The sequence below is a fragment of the Salvelinus namaycush genome, chromosome 31, assembly GCF_016432855.1.
Source record: "Salvelinus namaycush isolate Seneca chromosome 31, SaNama_1.0, whole genome shotgun sequence".
In the NCBI taxonomy this organism is placed as follows: domain Eukaryota; kingdom Metazoa; phylum Chordata; class Actinopteri; order Salmoniformes; family Salmonidae; genus Salvelinus; species Salvelinus namaycush.
This window is the reverse complement of record NC_052337.1, coordinates 7819009-7833212: the sequence shown is the minus strand read 5'-3', so window position 1 is coordinate 7833212 and position 14204 is coordinate 7819009. Positions and strand designations below refer to the sequence as shown.

Sequence of the window (14204 nt, the reverse complement as noted above, 5' to 3'; positions counted from 1 at the left end):
CAAAAGAGAAAGGAAGAGATTCTGAAGAAAAGGGTAAACAACAATGACAAGAACGATGACACTGAGGCCTCCTGCTCCTCTGCAGTAGAACAATCCAATACCCCTGCCACAGCTCCCGGGCGCCCGGCCAGCCCAGACGCCACGCCAGTGGCCGCCCGAGAGGACACTCAGGGGGAAACCCAGCAGGACCTGGCAGAGGTTGTGAATGTGCTCAAGAGGCAATCATCTGATCTATACCTGCCTGACAACGTTTGTGAGGAGTCACTCACATGGAAGTCCATTTACGAGGAGCTGTGCCCGCTCGCTCACAGGGTGAACACAGAAGCTGACTACATCAAGGCGCTCCGCGTCATCACTGAGAAGGCTGTGACTCCCTCGTGCTCGTCTGAGGATGATGTGTCTCAGAGTGTGAGTGAGGTCACAAGTCAGGAGGGGAGTAGTGAAAGTGAGGAGAGCATGAGTGGACAACAGCAGAGATGTCTACTCAGGGAACCTTATGGTGAGAGGGACAGGAAGGAGATTGATAGTGGTAAAATGGAAGGGAGATATGCAACCGCCAATGCAATGTCTGTGATGGTGAGCCGAGGGAGAGAAGAACTTAATGCCATGAGCTACGCAGACAGGATCAAATATTTCAAGGACGAGGCTAAGAGAAATGAAGAGATGATGAAGATTGAAAGGAGGAAGGAAAAAGCCAGGGACGAAGAGCTCAAAAAGTGGGAAAAGAGACAGAAGAAATTGAATGAGGAGGAAAGGAAAAGGACAGAAAATATGGAGAAAAACAAGTTAGAGGAGCAGAGGAAAAGGGAGAAGGCAGAGATGAAACTAAAGATCGAACATGAGAAAAAGAGACAAGAGCAAGAGAAAAAAGAAAGAAAGAAGCAGGAGATGCAACAGAAGGCCCGTGCAAAAGAAGAGAAAAAGAGGGCAGAGGAAGAGAAAAAGATGGAGAAAAAGAGGGCAGAGAAGTTGAAAAAGATTGAGAAACAGAGGATGGAGGAGGAGAGGAACAGGGAAAAGGAGAGAATGAAGGTGTTGGAGATGCAGCAAAAGGCACGAGAGAAAGAAGAGAAGAGGAGGAAGGAGGAACAGAAAAGGAGATTGAAGATACAGCAGGAACAAGAGAAGGAGGAACAGAAAAGAAGGGCAAGGATACGGGACGAGGATAAGAAGAGAGCAGAGCTTCAAAGAATAAAAGATCACGAGGCCAGGTTCAAGATGGAGATGGAGAAACTGTATGAGAGAGAAGAGAGGAATGCACAGATTGAAAGAGAAAAGAGGCGTGCGCTGTGTCAGAAAAAAGGGCAGACAGAGAGCAAAACAGGTGGTGGCATACGAGGTCACAGCGTCTACATCTGACGCCTCTGTGCGGAGGGAAGAGAGGGAGCAGCGTCCAGAGACCGCTCACGCACAGTCTGCGAAGAGGAGAACAAGGAAGAAGCAGAAGAAAGCGGCGGACGAGGCATTGACAACTTTTGAGTAGATGACAAAAGAAAGGGAGTAGACAAAAGAAGAAATGTACAAGTCAATGCTCCTAGGTATGTTAATAGAAGTAAATAAACAAAAACAAATTAGTTTTTTTAAAGAGAAAAAACTAACAAAAAACGAGAAAATAAGCAAAAGGAGGAAAAAATTATAAGGAAGCCAGGCATGAGGGTGAAGAGGAGGAAACATGAGAGAGGAGGAAGGGAGACCAGAGTGGTTTATCAGGAGGTCAGTAGAAGATATAGAATTCAAGTTCTGATGGACAGATTCAGGAAGGACCATGTGATAAAAGGTAATTGAGATTAGCAGTAAAGAAGAGCTGAGTGGATCAAAAGAAAGTAATGGAAAACACAAGGGGGGAGGCAAGATAAACAGAGTCCCAGAGAAAAGAGGTGAAAACATTTTATAAGAGTAAAAGAGATGAGATTGAACTAGAATTCTGATGGACATATGGCCAAAATAACTATCTAAATAACTAAGGATGAGCAGAAAAGGAGAAGACCAAGAGCACAGGAAAAAGAGCCAACAGACATGTCAAAAAGAAATGAAGTCTGCCTCTTCTACTTCTCTTTTAAAGTTGCTTTGGTTTCCTTTTGTCCTCTTTCCAAGCCTGTTCAAGTCTGAGATAGATGAAAAGAGCAGCCAAAGAAACAGATCTGTTGAAGCATCAATTGGAAAGGATGGGAGGTTTGCAGGAGCACAGCTGGATGACTACATTAGGTAAGTGTTTACTATCAACGCCTGTTCTCTGTAGACAACTGTATTAGTGTTGATAGACGTGCATTTATGCAATGTCTTTCAACTCAAACACTACAATTCCTGATCTCATGTGATTATTCACCTCATGTGAGTGGGCTTTCGGATGTTTTTTTCCTGAAACAGATTGTGGCATATGAGGTCACTTTATCTGTTGAAGCATCAATAGGAAAGGATGAAAGGGAGGGAGGCAGGAAGAGGAAAACACAGAAGAGCAGATGAGGTAAGTGCTTGGGCTTGTGATGAGAGGATAGGGGCTCCAGAACTGGGGTTCATGATTGAAAATTCTCAGACAAATGTATTACTGTGAATCCCATTCGTTCAATGACTGTTTGATTCATTCCTGACGGGATAATTGTTTTACAGGAGCACTCTATGTTCTGCTTCCATGTGGATTGACAGCATTGCTTTCATGAGCTGCTGGAGGACACCATGGAGGAAGAGGGAGAGGGACTATGATAGGCAGTTTGCCATGGCCCTAAATGGGCTTTTGGATGTTAATTCATCCTGCTTTATATCATGCAACTTTACAATAAAAATGAATTGCAAGCATCAGCCTTTTCTGTTTGATTGTGATCAGTGCGGTAGTAGTAAGATTGGTGTAAACCCAATGAATATTCTGTCCTTCTAGGCAGAGTTCCTCTGTCCAGTGTCTGTGTTCTTTTGCCAAGTGTCTGTGTTCTTTTGCCCATCTTAATCTTTTTATTGGCCAGTCAGATATGGCTTTTTCTTTGCAACTCTGCCTAGAATGCCAGCATCCCGGAGTCGCCACTTCACTGTTGACGTCGAGACTGGTGTTTTGCGGGTACTATTTAATGAAGCTGCCAGTTGAGGCATCTATTTCTAAAACTAGACACTCTAATGTACTCTTGCTCAGTTGTGCACCGGGGCCTCCCCCTCTTTCTATTCTGGTTATTGCCAGTTTGCACTGTTCTGTGGAATAGTACACAGCGTTGTACGAGATCTTCAGTTTCTTGGCAATTTATTGCACGGAATAGCCTTATTTTCTCAGAACAAGAATAGGCTGACGAGTTTCAGAATAAAGTTCTTTGTTTCTGGCCATTTTGAGCCTGTATCAAACCCACACATGCTGATGCTCCAGATACCCAACCAGTCTAAAGGCCAGTTTTATTGCTTCTTTAATCAGAACAGTTTTCAGCTGTGCTAACGTAATTGCAAAAGGGTTTTCTAATGATCAATTAGCCTTTTAAAATGATACATTTGGATTAGCTAACAATGTGCCATTGGAACGCAGAAGTTATGGTTGCTGATAATGGGCCTCTGTACAACTATGTACAGTTGAAGTCGGAAGATTACGTACACTTAGGTTGGAGTCATTAAAACTCGTTATTTCAACCGCTCCACAAATTTCTTGTTAACAAACTATAGTTTTGGCAAGTCGGTTAGGACACCTACTGTGTGCATGACACAGTAGGTGTGTCATTTTTTTCCAACAATTGTTTACAAACGGATTATTTCACAATTCCAGTGGGTCAGAAGTTTACATACACTAAGTTGACTGTGTCTTTAATAAACAGCTTCAAAAATTCCAGAAAATGATGTCATGGCTTTAGAAGCTTCTGATAAGCTAATTGACATAATTTTAGTCAATTGGAGGTGTACCTGTGGATATATTTCAAGGCCTACCTTGAAACTCAGTGCATCTTTGCTTGACATCATGGGAAAATCAAAATAAATCAGCCAAAACTTCAGAAAAAAATTGTGGGCCTCCACAAGTCTGGTTCATCCTTGGGAGTAATTTCTAAACACCTGAAGGTACCACGTTCATCTGTACAAGCAATAGTATGCAAATACAAACACCATGGGACCATGCAGCTGTCATACCGCTCAGGAAGGAGACGCGTTCTGTCTTCTAGAGATGAGCGTACTTTGGTGCAAAAAGTGAAAATCAATCCCAGAACAACAGCAAAGGACCATGTGAAAATGCTGTAGGAAACATGTACAAAGTATCTATATCCACAGTAAAACGAGTCCTATCAACATAACCTGAAAGGCCGCTCAGCAAGGAAGAAGCCACTGCTCCAAAACCGCCATAAAAAAGCCAGACTACGGTTTGCAACTGCACATGGGGACAAAGACTGTACTTTTTAAAGAAATGTCTTCTGCTCTGATGAAACAAAAATAAAACTGTTTGGCCATAATGACCATTATGTTTGGAGGAAAAAGGGTGAGGCTTGCAAGCCAAAGAACACCATCCCAACCGTGAAGCACAGGGGTTGCAGCATCATGTTGTGGGGGGCTTTGCTGCAGGAGGGACTGGTGAACTTCACAAAATAGATGGTTGCATGAGTGAGGAAAAGTACGTGGATATATTGAAGCAACATCTCAACACATCAGTCAGGAAGTTAAAGCTTGGTCGCAAATGGGTCTTCCAAATGGACAATGACCACGAGCATACTTCCAAAGTTGTGGCAAAATGGCTTAAGGACAACAAAGTCAAGGTATTGGAGTGGCCATCACAAAGCCCTGAATTCAATCCTAAAGAAAATTTGTGTGCAGAACTGAAAAAGCATGTGCGAGCAAGCAAACCTGACTCAGTTACAACAGTTCTGTCAGGAGGAATGGGCCAAAATTCATCCAATTTATTGTGGGAAGCTTGTGGAAGGCTACCCAAAATGTTTGACTCAAGTTAAATAATTTAAAGGCAATGCTACCAAATACTAATTGAGTGTATGTAAACTTCTGACCCACTGGGAACGTGAAGAAATAAAAACTGAAATTAATCTTGATTATTCTGACATTTCACATTCTTAAAATATAGTGGTGATCCTAACTGACCTAAGACAGGGAATTTTTACTAGGATTAAATGTCAGGAATTGTTTCAAGCGGAGTTTAAATGTATTTGGCTAAGGTGTATGTAAACTTCCGAAATCAACTGTAGATAATCTACTAAAAATCTGCCTTTTCCAGCTACAATAGTTTACATTATCTACACTCTGATGAAGTTGATATTTTAATGGACAAAAAGGCTTTCAAAAACAAGGACATTTCTAAGTGACCACAAACTTTTTCTGTCTAAGTCCTGTGTTACAGCATCATCGTTTTTAAATAATTTGTTGCCTAGCTAGTCAGCCAAGTTTTATACCTTAATCACCATTAATTTAAGTCGTCTCTCCTTCTATGCTAGATCTACTTCATCTCTGATCCCACCTTGGGATGTATGATGAGCATAGCTGAGAAGGTCCATTATAGAATGAAATAGAACACTGCAAGAAACATCACACTGACTGGATTCTTTTCAGTCTAGGTCATTTTATTTATTTCCAAGACAAGTGCAGTGGAATAGGCCTAATTCAAGGCAGCAAGAGCACACAGGACAAATTAAACTACTGCCTGCTGCTGAACACACGTATAATACATCAGAAAGCTTTAAGGGACTAGTTCAACTTATTCATTGTTGAGAAGTTAAAATGTCAGTGCCATTTGTGTTGGAATCTTCAGTCGACAGCAGCAGTGTTGAAATCTTTGATGGTGTAATAAATGCTAAACTGTGCATTGTTATTCTGTGAAAGACAGGACATGAACATGGTTAGAATACAGCATGAGAATGACTGCATTTACAAAGGCAGCCCAACTCTGATATTTTTCCTGTCTCTGTGTGTGCATGTCTTTACCACATTGATAGAGTTTGTTAAGGCGTGTTATGTCCAGGGGGCTCAGGTGATTTCTCTGTCCAATCTGGACTCCACTCTTCTTGGAGCCAATAGTGGGGTTCCGGTTTGATGAGAAGTAGTATCTGCCAGGAGAAACCCAACAATGGGGGATTAGAGGACTTGCTACTTTAACAAGGACTGCGTCACAATGCCACCCCATTCCCAATATAGTGCACATAGTTTGACCAGAGCCCAGGTAAAAAATAGTGACCTAAATAGGGATCCACTTGGTAAGCACCGGGAAATGTTACTGGAGCTGGATACTGTACAGAGGCCCAGTAAAACTAATATGTACTTATTGCTAGCAGTTTAAAAACAAGGTGAGTAAAATTAGGACTTTAGTGGGAATAAGGAGGAGAGGAGTGTGACTGACGTTCCGTAGTGCATTATGGAGTCGTAGTCATAGGGCAGGTCCTGAGTGTCTCCTTTCTTCACCACAAAGTTCTTTGCTTTTCCTGGAAGACAGAGTTACAAGAGGTAGATTGTGTGACTGGTGGATGCTACTGGGTCTGAATGTGATATAGGGGAATGAAAATGTAGACAAGTTGTTGAGATGGAAACCATTAAGTTGAACCTCTAGCAGGAGGAAACTACACAATTCAAGGCATGAATATTGCATCTTACCTAATGAACCCCATAGCAGGTGGTAACATAAAACAGCCTACCAGTTCAAGAGCTTACATGTTACCCCATTACGGGCAGTAACTGTAGATGACAAGGTAGCGTTATCCATGTCAGGGGAATTTAGCGAAACAAGGTCCAGCATTCACGTCAGGGGAACAAAGCAGGGGTGAAACTTAGGTGCAAATCAATACGATATGTGGCTCTGTTCACACCAGGGACAATGAGTTGACCTCAGTTAAACTCCACATAATAGCATTTCCATGTGTTGCACTCGCATTCAGTAGTCTATGAATTACATAAGTCTGCACAGTATTGGCATCAAACACAAGAACACTCATGGTTCCTGATGTGAGATTCTCTGGTGTTTACAGAACTGGTGCTGTGAGATTAGGATATCAGGACCTGCTGAGACAAAGCAATTTTAACAGTAAAGCAAAGGGTCACAATGGGGCCATTAATGACTCCAGTATTTCCGTTATATTAAGTACATGAATGGAACATTAAGGCATAAATGTATGTAAGCCTGTATTCTTTTTTTAAACTAATGTCGTTCTGTCCTTGTGCTGTACTGTCTATTAAATGTTATATAGCGTTTCATGTTGTGTGGACCCCAGGAAGAGTAGCTGCTGCTTAGGCAGTACCTAATAAAATACTAAATGTCAATAGTTATTCTATACGGTCTTCACTCCAGACCACAAAAAGCTGAATCTGGTATGTTAGTGTTGGGCTGGTACAAAAGCTTACACACTGCAGCGCTCCATGGGATAAATTGACCAGCCCAGCCCCTGATCCACAAGCAATGCCCGTGAGGTGGTGTAGTATGTTTGTTGGTGCGAGTTACCTGGGACCACATTGTCCCACTGTATGGTGACGTATTGGTCACGGTCAGGCCGTGTGTGTTCGTGGTGCAGGCCCAGGGCATGCATCAGCTCATGACACAGGTTCCCCACATTGCAGGCTCTACCGAAGTACAGAGGCTGGGCCCCACCCTGAAGTCCTACATAAGAAGCACAGCTAGAGTTAAGTGAAGAATGAGAAAAAGGTGAGAGAAGGGGGAGGAAAGAAATGAAGGAAAAATAGGGGATGACGGGAAGAGGGGAAAAAAATAGAAGATTGAACAGAGGAAAAGGAAGGAGAGGTTGTGAGTTAACTGTAAACTGCTGGGAAGGAGAGAATGTGTTAATGTGCCCACTTTGGACTCACCCTGTCCCAGAGATGAACTCGATGTAGTTAATCTCATTGGTGTATTCGTGGAAGCGGATACACGTCTGGTCTGAAATGAGCTTGAACGCTGCTAGTATGGTTCTCTTTCTGTCCACTGTGTGGATCAGAGACAATCTACCATTAGACGGTGCATACCATTCCCACCAGCGGTGTAAAGTACTTAAGTAGTTTCGGGTATCTGTGCTTTTACTTCACTACATTCCTAAAGAAAATAATGTACTTTTTACTCCATACATTTCACCTGACACCCAAAAGTACTCATTACATTTTGAATGCTTAGCAGTACAGGAAAATGGTCCAATTCACACACATGGTCATCCCTTCTGTCTCTGATCTGGCAGACTCACAAAACACAAGTGCATCTTTTGTAAATTATGTCTGAGTGTTGAGTATGCCCCCGGCTATCCGGCATCATTTTCTTGTTTTAAAATGAGTGCCTGCTTTGCTTCATAGAAGGAATTTGAAACTTAAGTATATTTAGAACCAAATACTTTTACTCAAGTAGTATTTTACTGGGTGACTTACTTGAGTAATGTTTTTTTAAGGTATCTATACTTTTACTCAAGTACGACAATTGGGTACTTTTCCCACCACTGATTCCCACTGTATTAAAAAACATCTAGTGTTACAGTGTTCATCTCTCCTACTGTATTCGACACTGACCGAGATCATCGTTGATCTTGTAGGGGATAGAAGTGACGCCTTCTTTCTCTGGCCAAAGTGACTTCACAGCTAATCGGTCTTCCTGTAGGACAAATCAACACATCGTCTTAAATCCAGATTTCGGTAGAGTATAGGCCTCAGATATTAATTCATTCAATTATTTCTGCGTTTCCAGAAATTATTTCTTAAAATTATGAATTAGAAACCTTTTCAGTGTCAACTTAAATGACTAAAACCAGATTAACTATATAGAAAAGGTAACGGAGCAATATACACAGTGTACAAAACATAAGGAACACCTGCTCTTTCCATGACAGACTGACCAAGTGAAGGCTTTGATCCTTATTGAAGCCACCTGTTAAATCCACTTCAAATCAGTGTATATGAAGGGTAGGACCAGGTTAAAAGGAGGCTTGTTAAGCCTTGAGACATGGATCGTGTATCTGTGCCTTTCAGAGGGTGAATGGGAAAGACAAAAACATTTAAGTACGTTTGAACAGGGTATGGTAGTAGGTGCTAGATTCATCAATTTGAGTGTCAAGGACTGCAACGTTGCTGGGTTTTTCACACTCAGTTTTCCGTGTGTCAAGGATGGACAACCACCCAAAGGACATCCGGCCAACGGCAGGCCAATGATCGAAAACGGGTCATTTATGTTAGAGGACAAAGGAGGCTGACACGAATTGTGCCGAGCAACAGTTAGTCAACTGACAGTCAAGTATAACATTGATGCCCAAAGACCCATAAAATATTTCACAACTTATAGTACCTTGACACGAATGGGGTATGACACCCAAAACCTTACAGAATTCCACCAAGAAACTGTGGTTGCAGTGAGCTAAGAAACAATGGTGATTTGGAAAAACGTTGTCTGGTCTGATGAACACCGGTTCTTGACGTTTCACGCTGATGGGATGACTAGGGTATGGAGAAACCCACGGGTACATGCATCTATCATGCCACTTGTCAACATTGCAGGCTGGTGAGTGGTGGTGGTGTCTTGCTGTGGGGTGCATTTTCATGGCACAAATTGGGCCCCATGATTTAAGTGGAGCAACGTTTGAATGGCACAGGATATCTGAACAGCATTGAAAAGCTGGTGCATCCCTTCATAGCAGCAGAGTATCCATCTACAAATATAATTTTTTTCAGCATGATAATGCACCATCTCCGAAGGCTAGGATTGTCTATGAACGGTTCCACGAACATGACAGTGAATTTAGCTTACTGCAGTGGCCTGACCAGTCACCAGATCTCAATCCAATTAAGCATCTGTGGGATGAGATGGAACAAGTCATTTCAGAGTAGAGATCCACTACCAGCCAACTTGGCAGAACAGTGGGAAGCATTGGCAAAATCATGGGAACAGCATTCCTGTGGAACACTTGACACCTTGTAGAGTCCATGCCCCGACAAATAGAGGCTGTTCTAAGGGCAAAAGGGGGTGCATCTCAATATTAGGAATGTGTTCCTAGTGTTTTGTACACTCAGAATATATTTTTTATAAGATGTGATAACTAATATTCACCTAAATAAATTCTAAAAAACACATTCTGGGAGAATCTAAAATGGCATGAATGGGGGCCCCATTGATTTTATAATGATTGAGTCACTCAGAGCATAAGAACAAGCAATATGCCTTGGGAAAATGTGTTTACACTGGCCTACACATAGTACCCCTTAATGTCAAAGTGGAATTATTTTTCAATTTGAACACTAATTATAAATGAAAAGCTAAAACATCTTGAGTCAATAAATATTCAACCCTTCGTTATGGCAAGCCTAAATAAGTTCAGGAGGAAAAGTGTGCTGAACAAGTCAACTATGTGCATTGACTTACTGTGCAATAGTTTCCAGCATGATTTTTGAATGACTACCTCATAACTGTACCCCACGCATACCATTATCTTTAAGGTCCCTCAGTCGAGTAGTGAATTACAAACTTACCCGTAGAGTAAATTCAAATGTAATTTTAGTCAACATTCTGTCTTGAACGATTGTCCAGTCATTAGTTTCAGGCTGTGTATACCAGAAGTTGGTATCACAGTTTGATTGATTCATCATCCTAAAACACAGTAACAGGACCTAGGCAATAGGGATCATAGACTCACCGAAATCATAATGTCTCCCTCCACAATAGCAATGTCGAACTGTAAGTCCTCTGTAACAGAGACAGAGGGTCTGAAACAACCACACTGACATGACATGTACTGGTTACAAGTCACTACCTCCAGTGCCATTAATAAAGTCCAAACCTCATGATAGAGGTCCAGGATAGTGCACTTCATCTAATGAATGTGTTACCTTCTCTGGTTTCAGCCGTTTTAACCCAGTCATTTTGTCTGTAACGTGGCCCCATTGAGGCAGTAGAATCTAAAGGGAATTGTTAACATTAAACACATTTTGCAATATTTTATTTTTGATAGATAAGGCATGAACTCCAAGACAACCAATGGAATTGTTTCTTTAGGCCCATCACGCCAAAAGATTGACTTGAGAATCACAGTAGAGGCCTACCTGTGTCAGTGAAAGTCACATTTGTAGAATTGTTGATGGGTTTGTAGAATTGTACACTGAAATACAGAAAGAAAATATTATAAAGAGGAACAGAACAACAGTTTTGCAGTGGGGCTGGCCTACATGAAATAACAATGGATTAGAGGCCTAGCTTTCAGCCTGTCACCTAACGAAATAACTGGTCTCCAATGCAGCCCTGCTTACCTGTGGCAGGGAAAGCAGAATTTGAAGTAGTAGCATTTATGAAATTGGCGATGGGAACACTGCCCACTGAAATACACATGGGTAACATAATACATGTTACATAATAACATGATGCACCAATTAGCGTCCGCAGTGAGACTGGCCTGACCTACCTCAAATGGACAACAGTCAAAAATAGGATGTCACGAAAACAAAATGACTGGTCCTACCTTGGACAAACCAGATGAGAATCAGAAACCAAACCATGTTGCAACAACGATTGTCCCCCAAGATTTGGGAGAAAACAACCAAAGAAACAGCACAAACAAATGTGTGCAATAGCTCTCCTTCCAGTCAAATAGTGGGCAGGGCAGCAATCACAAAAGAACAGGTGCATTCTCCTTCTTCTCCTTCTTCTTCTTCTTCTGTGAGGTTTAACGACGGTTGGCATCCAATATGTTGCATTATCGCCCTCTACTGAACTATAGTATGAATCCATTACCTTTGTGATACAACATGGGAAAGGGGAAACGTGAAAAATGTAATGACTCTACTAACTAACCCTACACTCATTAAAACCCATCACCTTATTCCACTACTTTAACCCTGTCTTATCCTACCCCAGGCCAACGACCCGAGAGGGCGAGACACTACTACTCAACACACCCTGTAACACTTCTGAAATCGAATCTCGTACCCCCAAGTACTTCTCTGCAGCTGCCACCACAACATCTATTTTCTATGACTTACGTGTCATCTCTGCGGTACAGCTGATAACAATTGCTATGAATGCTAAGCCAACCTCACTGAAACATATATCACTCATTGGCCTATCCCTCTGTTCTGGCAAAGATCTACTATTCACAGGGATCCTCTCAGAATCCCTCACACTTGATCCACCCTCCACTACCTTCTTCACTTCCTCTGCATACAACACCTTCTACCCCTTCCATTTCACCTCCAGAACTCAAACTGGTGTCCGGCCCACTCTGTTATAACTTGATACCAATCTTCCTCGACATACCCTCTCCCTTGCCATTTCTATCTTCAACAGATACAAACCCATCCTCTGCCTCCCTCAGTCTTTTCAACCTCCTCTCTCTTTCCCTCCAATCCTCCTCCCTTAACCAATTACCCGACTCCTTCTGAAAATATTCAAGCCTCCTTGAAGGACTTGCTAAGCCCTGTACTCCCTCCACTTCAAACTCCTGTGTCACCAGAACAGATGCAGGTGTGACCACTTGTTGTTAAGTATTCAACCTCAACAACAGATTGTGCAGTATAGACAGTGTTAAGGTGCATCCATAGTATATAGTGAACAGTACTGTGCATAATGTAGCAGATGCAGGAACACCCTGAAATGTGGGCTGCAGTTGTACATTATTGACAGAAAGACACATCAACCTCAGATAAAACATCTGAGACAGCAAAACAGCACTCCTCTGTCTTAGTATCTTTTTTTATTTGTTATTTTACCAGGTAAGTTGACTGAGAACACGTTCTCATTTACAGCAACAACCTGGGGAATAGTTACACGGGAGAGGAGGGGGATGAATGAGCCAATTGTAAACTAGGGATTATTAGGTGACCGTGATGGTTTGAGGGCCAGATTGGGAATTTAGCCAGGACACCGGGGTTAACACCCCTACTCTTACGATAAGTGCCATGGGATCTTTAATGACCTCAGAGAGTCAGGACACCCGTTTTAACGTCCCATCCGAAAGACGGCACCCTACACAGGGCAGTGTCCCCAATCACTGTCCTGGGGCATTGGGATATTTTTTAGACCAGAGGAAAGAGTGCCTCCGATTGGCCCTCCAACACCACTTCCAGCAGCATCTGGTCTCGCATCCAGGGACTGACCAGGACCAACCCTGCTTAGCTTCAGAAGCAAGCCAGCAGTGGAATGCAGGGTGGTATGCTGCTGGCTAAATGTGTAGGCCATGTGTACACGTATAGGCCATGTATCTGATGCCGTCTGGTCAAAAAGAGTATGGCATGTCATACAGCCACAGTTGTAGAGCGTTCAGACTTTCTGGATGTTTAGTTCAGTCCTATGTGTTCTCTGGCCCATCTCTGATATCTTGTTGTGGATCTTGGCTATGATGGTGGGCTCCCCATTGACAGAAAATAAATATCTGCTGTGGGAATCAGTGTAGACAGTGTTAGTGTTCATGTATAGTGCAGTATAGACAGTGGTCATGTGCATCCATAGTATAGAGTAGTGAACAGTTCTGTCCATAATGTAGCATAGAGCCCATGTCGTAAGTCCAGGGTATTCCCAGAGTGGTATACCAAGAAGCAAGCTAAATCTACTCAGGGTCTATTAAATCTAGCCAGCTTCAGTTAGCTTCACATTCCAGCTCAGGCTTCATCCGTACTACAATAGTGGATTTTGCTCGTCCACCTTCCTTAAAAGGCTGTCACATGCTTCCCAGTCGAAACAGTTTAAGCTTATACATTTTGTGAAGTTTATGTTCATTTTGGTGTACACACCAATTTTTTTGTTGAGGAAAGTCGAAGTTTGGTAGTCGAAGTCTACACCCCTTCATCAGTGATTGGTTCACAGTAGGGGTGGGAACTATGGACGGGATTCTTCAATGAAGTGTTTGCGATCATTCACTTGAGAAGAACTGCACTAAACTGATGTGTAATTGCGTGACTAAGACCTCCTCTGCAAAAACATAAAAAATTCAATACAGATTTCTTATTGTATCTATTTTGAGGAAGTGTTTCTGGCTATATTGTTACTACGGTGGCTCAAGAGAGACAAACAGTAATATTGCTTCTTTCTTCTAGTTTCTCAAGCGAAGGTCTTTAGGTAGTGCGAGCACAGAAGTTTGCATAACCTAGCTGAGTTCTGCTAGGAGCAAACTGAACCTATGTATGGGGACGCCTTTACTCTTGAAAAGGTATTGCAAATTTCATCAGGCTATGGTGTAAAATAGTCCAAATTAGAGCCATCTTATGGGCAAAAGTGTCATATTTGACCTATTGTTAACGTCTGTGATGTGCTTATCAATGCACAAGCCCCTTTTCCCCCACTCCTATTGATCTGATTTCATTGGTCCTTAACT

General features: G+C 42.3%; 1 protein-coding gene across 1 annotated transcript; it reads right to left on the bottom strand.

Moving 5' to 3' along the window:
* Positions 1 to 5761: 5761 nt before the first annotated feature.
* LOC120026176 (high choriolytic enzyme 1-like) lies at positions 5762 to 11394 on the bottom strand. The gene is made up of 9 exons (XM_038971001.1): positions 11358 to 11394; positions 11149 to 11214; positions 10539 to 10588; positions 8428 to 8509; positions 7744 to 7858; positions 7382 to 7554; positions 6290 to 6371; positions 5878 to 5999; positions 5762 to 5766 (listed from the first exon to the last, which is right to left on the bottom strand). Exons 1-9 carry the CDS (start codon positions 11392 to 11394, stop codon positions 5762 to 5764), a joined length of 732 nt encoding a protein of 243 aa, XP_038826929.1.
* Positions 11395 to 14204: the final 2810 nt, after the last annotated feature.

What these genes read in the sequence shown, in the direction of transcription:
- LOC120026176 (XM_038971001.1), bottom strand. Translation starts at nt 11,394, where the DNA reads ATGGTTTGGTTTCTGATTCTCATCTGGTTTGTCCAAG. An exon ending in TCTCATCTGGTTTGTCCAAG is followed by an intron (nt 11,215 to 11,357) that starts GTAGGACCAGTC and finishes TGTGTATTTCAG; the next exon opens with TGGGCAGTGTTCCCATCGCC. An exon ending in GTGGGACAATGTGGTCCCAG is followed by an intron (nt 6,372 to 7,381) that starts GTAACTCGCACC and finishes TCTGTCTTCCAG; the next exon opens with GAAAAGCAAAGAACTTTGTG.